An 8,260-nucleotide genomic window follows, 5' to 3' on the forward strand; every position below is an offset into this window, starting at 1 on the left:
GGCGCCGGGGGACCCCGGGCGCGCGCCGCCGCGCATACCTACCCAGTGCGCTGCCCACGGCGGCCCAGGGTCAGCTCATCTTGCAGCGGGCGGCGCCGCTCCGGGGGTGGGTCGAGTCCCGCGGCCTCCTCCCCAGCGCCGGGGCCGCTCCGGGATCTGGAGCAGATAATCCTGGGGCGCAGAGAAGGGCAGGGACCGGGTGACAGCCCCGCGGCGCGCTTAGGGCGGGTGGGCTGGGGGCTGGGCAGGGCTGTCAGCGGTGCCCGGGCTGCTGCCGGGAAGGGTGAGGCGCACGGAGACTCCAGCGCCTCCGCAGAACCTGGGAGCAATCCCTGCGGCGGGAATTTGGGGACGAAGGCGCGGGGAGGGGGAGGACGGGGGGCGACGCAGGGCCTGGGCAAGGCTTTGGAGAAGGCGGCGAGGCTGGCAGGGGAGGCGAGGGCATAACATGGCGCGATGCTAGGATAATCTCCACCGCGGCCGAGGGAGGACGGACCTATTGCTGCAGTAGCGCGAGGAGAAAGAGGAGGAGGGAGGCAGCCGGGGTTGGGTATCCGATTCATTCTCCAAAGCTTTCAGATCTTCCGGGAGGAAACGCGGCGGCCGCGGCGGTGGGGAGGTGAGAGGTGAGCTCCGGGTGGGCGCGGCGCCGGGGGGTTAACTCTGATGGTCAGTGGGATTCTCCGACACTCGGGAATCAGGTTGCTGGAAAAGTGCAGATTGACGCCCGGGGGGGGCGCTGGAGGGTTGAGGCTGCTGGCGGAGAATGGAGGGCACGGTGTCAGGATGCTGGGACTGGAGCCAGCGCTGGGGCCGCAGAGGGCCCCCTCCCCCCACCCCCCAAGACCCCCTGGACCGCACAGTCCGTGCGGGTTTAGCACCTTGGAGGGTCCCCGGGTGAGGACGGATGAGGAGAGAGCCGCCCTTTAGCTGCAGGAGGCTAGGCCTAGGTGCATTGAGGGTAGGGTCTGCGGGTTAAACAGGGACCATCTCCCCTTCTTTTCTGCAGAAGAGGAGGCAGTAGACTTGGCCGGAGAAGATGTCGGGCCAAACGCTCACGGATCGGATCGCTGCGGCTCAGTACAGCGTGACAGGCTCCGCTGTGGCGAGAGCGGTCTGCAAAGCCACCACTCATGAAGTGATGGGCCCCAAGAAAAAGCACCTGGACTGTAAGCATCTCTTTATATAAGCGGAACGCGAGCGTGGCCGAAGCGCCCGGGGCTGGGTGAGGACAGTGCTGCAGCCTTTGAAAAGCCCAGCTGGGTGGCCCCTGAGCCAGAACTCTCCACCTAGTATCCACCTAGTACCACCCAGGTATCCCCCTGGGCCAGGCCCTGAAACATCCTTGGTGGTGGTTGTTTTCCAAGCCCCCTCCCTCTCCCCTACTGACCTCCAGGCACTGGGTGGCTATAAAAATATATGTTAATACTATAATGTTACCTCCAAATTCACACTCTGGGTTGCGCTCGGCTCTTCATCCTCTTCCCCTTTCCCCAGGTTTGGGAAAATCTGGGGTTGCACAGACATAACCTAGAAAAAGATGAATTCATGGAAGGTCATACTTTGTCACCCTAGTTGCTTCCTAAGTCCATTTTGGATAATTCTTTACAGGCTCACTGCTGAGTAGATGTTGTGTGTGAGAGTGGGAGTTATGTCACTACACCAAACTGAAAGAGATCCAAGCTATTGAAGGAGGAAATTGAACTTCATAGAGAATGGCCATTTCATTTTACACATCCTGGCACACTTCTTAGTCTTGTTCTCCGAAAATGCTGGGTGGAATGACTGGTCTGTGGTGACAAAATGGATGTGCTTTTCCAGCATTTCAGATAGTGCAGTTTTAGATGAAAACATCTAATATATATTTTCTTCATATTTGTCATCCGATAAGGGGGAAAAAGGCTTTTCTCTGGCTTGAGATATTTTTCTTTTAAAAATGAAGACCTCATTTGGTGAATATAAGAAGTATTTTGTTGTAGGATGAACAGGAGCACTTAGAAAAAGACTTTGGCTTGTTCTGGATAGCAAGACTTTCTATATATAAGGCTCCATCAGAATATATTCTGCAAATGCTAGTCAGCCTTTTTGACCCGTGAGGCTCTTTTGATCTGTTAGCTTATTTGCTGGTAAAGATCAGTGTTGGCCTGAGGGCACCATACCCATGTCCCCATCTGGCTTTCTTTGCCCTCTTTCTGGTTTTCTTTTGCTCTACAGCTAAGCCTTGCCCATTGTCAGCCTTACAAAAGGCTTCAGTGTCAAGAGTCACCCCAGACCTACCTGGAGCTTGATGAAGCTTACTACCAGACACTTTAAAGTTGACCAGCTTTTGAGCCTGTTGTCTCATAGAGTGGAATAATTTTGCTTCTCGAAACATATCCAAGGGGAAAGAATCATTACTCCTTTTTCCCCCCCCCCACAAAATGTGTTCATTAGAGTATCAAGTGTTATATAGGCAGTGCAGGCCACCAGAGCCACCAGGGCCAGGACACCTAACAGAACTGGAAATTATCAATTCATGACCAGCTCATTTTGCTGCAGCATGCTGAATCATTTAGTCATCTTTCCATCAGTTTCCCCAGCTCTGGAAGGATGACTCATGTCTTAAAGGTAGGTGTAAGCCTAACAAATTTTTGTAATGAGCAGGCTATAGGTTATGGGTTTGTTAAATGGAATCAATGTATCATTATATTCCAGAAAACAATCACAGGTTTAAACATCTCCTTAAACATAATTCATATAAAGACTGATTTGTACATATCTAGATATGAATTGACCTCAGTCTTTCAGATCTGAAAATGTTTTTTAAATTTTGAAACATTTTTCAGTATCTGCAGCAAGTGAGGGGAGTAACTCTTAAAGATATGAATGAAACACAGGGATAAGACTCCATATTAAAATAACACAGCTTAAATAGGAGCTGGTATTAAAATATTAATGAGTAATCATAAGCACTAAAGACTTACTGAGCAGGTACTATATGCCAAGCACTGGGCTTTACATTATTAATTTATGGCCACTTAACAGGTGAAGGAACCATTGTTTGTAAGGGTAATTAATGCTCATAACTTGTGACCACTGCATTTAAATGCCAATTGTGGTTTATTTAGTAGTAGTCTCTATTGGAAGTCAGGGGCAGGAACTACATTAGCTTGAATAGTGTACTTTCCAAATAGCCTCGTGTTTGTGTGGCTTTCTATGTCACAATCCTCACACATTGCAATGTCTGATATGCATTAGAGTTTGAAATTCTGAAATATCAGTGAAATACCAAACATTGAGGCATATTGGTTAGGAATATTTCTTTTAACATTTTTTATTCATTTAATAGAAACATAAATGATCTTTCATTTAAAACTAACTTTTGGAGTGGAATTTGGAAAGATATGTCATGTTACTAGTAGAAGGGGGACTTCAAAAATTCATGGAAGAATCCTATTATTTTATTGCACTTTTTCACAAACTTTTTGAAGCACCCTTCTATAAACTCATTCTTAGAAGTGATCTGGGAGCTCTGAGTAAACAATTTTATATTTCTATGCATTATAAAAGTGCATCTTTGCTTAGAATTCTTTTTAAAGATATCTTTAAATAACAGTAATTTGTTCACAGTTTTCAGTAACCCCCTAGTTATAAAAGTGAGGCAGACCAGTTATTAAAACATGCAAACACATAACTGCGTTTCCTCCTAAGCTCTGATGCAATCAATCTTCAGCAGTTAGTGTTGTAGTTCTGAAAATATTAAATACTAGTTGGGAGGACAAAGAGTACAGAATGTAGACTTGGGATTTGAGCCTGAAAAAAATTCAATGTGTAATTAATTTGATTTGTATACAACTTTTTTTGTTTGGAATTTAGATTGAGCAGTGATAAGAAGAGAATTTATAGTTCTGTGACTATTCCCCTTAAAAAATCAGGTTAATCAGCTCAGAATTGTCATGAAGTATGTATGTGTTATTTAAAATAGTGGATTAAAAAGATAATTTTTTCTCTTTTTAGGTTTATAAGCCAAGAAAATTATTGCTATTGATTATATAGATGTTTTCTTTGATAATGAGTTATACATTTGAATAAATCATCTGTTAACCTCTAGGGCGGTGGTTCTCAACCTTCATAATGCCGCAACCCTTTAATACAGTTCATGTTGTGGTGACCCCCCCAACCATAAAATTATTTTCACTGCTACTTCATAACTGTAGTTTTGCTACTGTTATGAATCCGGCGACCCCCATGAAAGGGTTGATCGACCCCTCCAAAGGGGTTGTGACCCACAGATTGAGAACCCCTGCTCTAGGGGAAGAATTATATATATGTATGGCTAAGAAAGTGGAGATACAGAAACTCTCGACATGTGTTTCTAGGGTTTTTTTTCTTCTTTTTCTTCAATAGCAGGATGTTTCTTAGAGGAAAAACTTTCTAAAACAAATATCACTATAGTCAGCAAATATATATTGAATTTAAGGCATTAATCTTAATCATCTAAGTAAGGATCGTCTATTTTAAGATACTTTGGATTAGATTAAACTTTCATTCTATACTCTACCCTTCTATGTGGAATTAACTCTACAGTAACTAACAGCAACCACCCTTCTATGAAAATTTTGTCCTTTCATTTGAAGATTAAACAGCAAGCTAATATTAGTTTTATATTAGTTTTCCTGTGCACATCTATATTACCTCACCTCCTTTCCCTTGTAACCTTTAATACATGTGTTATAGCTCATAAAGCATTCAGGACTCAACAAGCTTTCACTGTCTTGATTACAACTGCTTTAAACCAGAGTGAATTTTTATTTTTTTAAAACAGTTGGTGGACTAAAGGATGAATCAAGTTAAAAATAAGTAAAGTGGCAAGATTCAATAGCTCCTTGTCTACACTCAGATAATGAGGACACCAATGTGCAATGTCAAAGTGGAAAGAAAGAAAGAGAGGCGAGGCAAAGGGAGGGAAGGAAGGGCGGACAGACGCAAAGTAACACCTATTGGGGAAAGTCTCACAGCTCTGGTATAAGCTTTGTTTCAGCTAATACTGTTTGAATTATTTCTTTATATGCTACATTGCGTATCCTATGTAAGAGAATAAAAATTCAAATTTAGACATTTTTGTTGACACAAGTCAAAGCTACAAAGGCTAAACTGGTTATATGTAATCCTATGTTGTGTCTCAAGATTCTAAATCTACTGATGCTTTTTACTAATAAGCTTACCCCTATATAACGAACAAGTTCTGAGGAATTTAAAACAAAAAATAAGTAAATAAACCCATTGCTTTTGAGGTGGTTCCAACACCAGGCGACTGCATTCCAGAGCAGAACTGCGCCTTGGATCTTTCTTGGTGGTCAGTTTTACACTGAGCACCTCACTCTGCCTTTCTCCCATGGTGCCTCTCGGTGGTGCAATCTGCCAATGTGTGGGCTTCTAATCCAACGCAAGCCCTTCGTGCCACCCGGAGACCTTGTTTGCAAGTCTTGTTATTGGTGTTTTCATGATCGCTTCTCTCCCATGCTAAGAACAACTAAACTGAATTTCTCAGAAGGCTACCTGGTAGAGAAAGTAGCAGGTATGGGCTGTGTTTATCTTGTTGAATAAAATGATTGAACACAATTAATATTACTGTAGTTCATTTTTGGACATGTAGACGTTTTGATTCAATGCTATTATTGTCAAATTCCCACAAAGTTCCTGGTGCTTTAATTTTATTTATAAAATATCAATGCTATGAATAAACAGAATGAAAATTCATTTTGCTCTGTGTGAGCTTCTTTCTCAGTCAACTCATTGCCTTTGAGTTGATTCTGCCTCATAGTGACCCTATACATGGTAGAAGAAATAGGGTAGAAGCCCCTGTGGGTTTACGAGACTGTAACTCTATGGGAATAGAAAGCCTCATCATTTTGTTGAGGAGTGGTTTCCAACTACTGACCCTGAAGTTAGTGGCTCAATGTGTAACCCACCATGCCACTTGCTTCGTACCTATAAGATGTACTTTGATTGTAGAAGTACTATTTTCCTACTGATTCAGTGGAGATATTTGTGATAATACAATTTATAATCTGTATTATAAATGTCTATTCAGCAAAAATAATTTTTAACAATCAAACACTAAGCGAAGCCAATTTCACATGATTCAATAGAACAATATTAAGTGGAACCAAAAGTTGACTAAATACTAGGATAGCATTCCGCATGAGAGGTATACTAACTTGCTGTAAATATTTTTACTTTCCCTTCAATTGAACACACTTAACTACTTGTTACTGCCTCCGGACACCCTCTCATATTCCTGTCCCAGGCTCACTCTCTTCCTTCTGCTTGGATCTGCAATCCTCTCTCTCCAGGACAAGTAGAAAGTTATCAGAAAGACCCAGTCCAAATATGAAGATGGTTTAGAAGCCAATATATTATGTTCTAGGCAATTAACAAGTGATGGGAAGGATATATTTATGAAGTACATTTAAGCCAATTTGTATTTATGCCATAAAATCTGTAAAAGATTCCATCAGAGTGGCCCTGTGCCTTTCTTAGACAATGATCAATATTCTAGGGTGGGAGAAAAGAGATCATGTGACCTTCCAGGGTTGGCCAGAACAGGGGAAGCAAAGAAAGCAAAGGGCCTTGGTGATAGGATGGAGCTTGCTTTAGAAATGCCTTACGGGTAGTTACATAGGCTTTACGTCAGCCTTGAAAGACAAATGAGGCTTTTTAGTCCTATAAAGATTCACAACCTCTAAAACACACAGAGGCAGTCCTGCTCTGTTTTATAGGGTCACTGGAGGTCTGAAATGGCTTGGCATTGAGTTATTTTTGTTTTGTTCATTTTTAGTTACATCAGCCAGTGCAGTAAGACTTTTCTGGATATTTTTACTTGCTTATTTTCAGAAGAATCTTTTTGTGGTACCCTGTTAAACATGCTGTATTTCGATATGTTTTCCTCTTACGGTGATCAAAGTGGTTAGTAGATGCTCAGACCCAGCATAAAATGAGTAATTCAACTTGAAATTTTAAAGGTTGCCTTAGTGATTTTTTTAAAAGTATACTTGTGTAGAGAGCACACATACACACACACATAAAGAGACTTCAAAAAGTATTAATTTAGTTTTTCCCTAAACTTTTCTAAGCCCCCTCATGTGTATGTGTATGTGTGTGTAAACATAATGTAGGTAAATTCCTATCTTAATTGTAATCTTAGCTAGGAGCATTTTAGATTAAAATTGAGGCTTTTGGTATGTTGCCACATAACGTTTAATGTTTAATAAATGTTTGCTGCAGACGTATTTGTAACTTGACCTGTGCACTTAGTTGTCATGGATCTCTCTGCTTTTCACAAATAAATCCCCTTAAAATGTCTAACTTCTCTCTTCAAATTGACTTTGATGCTGATCTAGGGTGTTCACTGGTGCTTATCTGGGTCTCAGTACCTCGGTAAAGAAGGTCAGAAGTGACATCTGACCCTGTTCCCTGAGGGCTGGTAATGCTTTCCTTCCAGAATGTGTTTTTGGTGACCGAGCTCCTGAGCCAGCATCTATTAAGAGACCCTTTGATTGTAATCTGAATAATTTGAAAAGACTTGTTCCTTATCATTAAAACTACTGTGTATACTCGAGTATAAGCTGAGTCTCTTCAGCATGTTTTTTATGCAGTTTTTGTGGTAAAATTAAGTGCCTCAGCTGATATTCAGGTCGACTTATAGTTGAGTATATACGGTATTTATTCTTCAGCTTTACATCCTTAGGTAAATTCTTTTCTCTTTCCTAGGGAACTTCATGTTTTGCATATGAAGGAGAAAGCATTGGCTGTATGATTTTTTTCCTTTGGTATCTGTAATTTGGAATTTATTCTGTCATTTCTCATAACACAATAGTTGAATGGCATACTGAGTGTCAACTGCACATTAACGTGGGAGCAAGGAATGATACTTTCTTGAGTCAATTAGCAGAAAGCAAAAAACCGAGAGAATGGTCCCCTGCACGCCACAGCCTTTCTGTAGCTGTTTTCTTTCTGTCTCTTCATTTGTCCTATGTGTGTGATGATGTCTCCCGTGAGACCATACTGTTTAAGGTGGACCTGGTATCTTCTGGAGTGACCCCGTGTGGCACAAACAGTTTGTGTTTATGTAGTAACTGAAAGTTGGCACTTTTAACTCACTCAGAGGCACCTAGGTAGAACATTCTGGCAATCCGCTTCTGAAAATCCTAGGGCCACAGTTCCACTCAGAACACAAGGAGCCATCGTGAGCTGAAACTGACCTTGACTTCACTGCAAC

General features: G+C 42.1%; 1 protein-coding gene across 11 annotated transcripts in view; it reads left to right on the plus strand.

Annotated features, from left to right (window-relative positions):
* Positions 1-417: 417 nt before the first annotated feature.
* Positions 418-8,260, plus strand: part of SNAP91 (synaptosome associated protein 91) — a 151,839-nt gene continuing 143,996 nt past the window's right edge. For 5 of the 11 annotated variants that reach the window (XR_006680502.1, XR_006680500.1, XR_006680503.1 and 2 more), the window contains exons 1-2: positions 419-626; positions 1,010-1,169. Coding sequence is in view for 2 of the 11 variants with exons in the window: in XM_045294676.1 (XP_045150611.1) it covers positions 1,040-1,169 (130 nt within the window). In the remaining 9 variants the exon portion in view is untranslated. Of the gene's footprint in view, positions 627-1,009; positions 1,170-8,260 lie in introns of all 11 variants that reach the window. The other 6 variants (XR_006680499.1, XR_006680501.1, XR_006680506.1 and 3 more) reach the window with 2 other exon arrangements.

Source organism: Echinops telfairi, unplaced genomic scaffold, assembly GCF_000313985.2.
Source record: "Echinops telfairi isolate 266 unplaced genomic scaffold, ASM31398v2 ScPeMD7_3533;HRSCAF=4204_0, whole genome shotgun sequence".
Taxonomy (NCBI): Eukaryota; Metazoa; Chordata; class Mammalia; order Afrosoricida; family Tenrecidae; genus Echinops; species Echinops telfairi.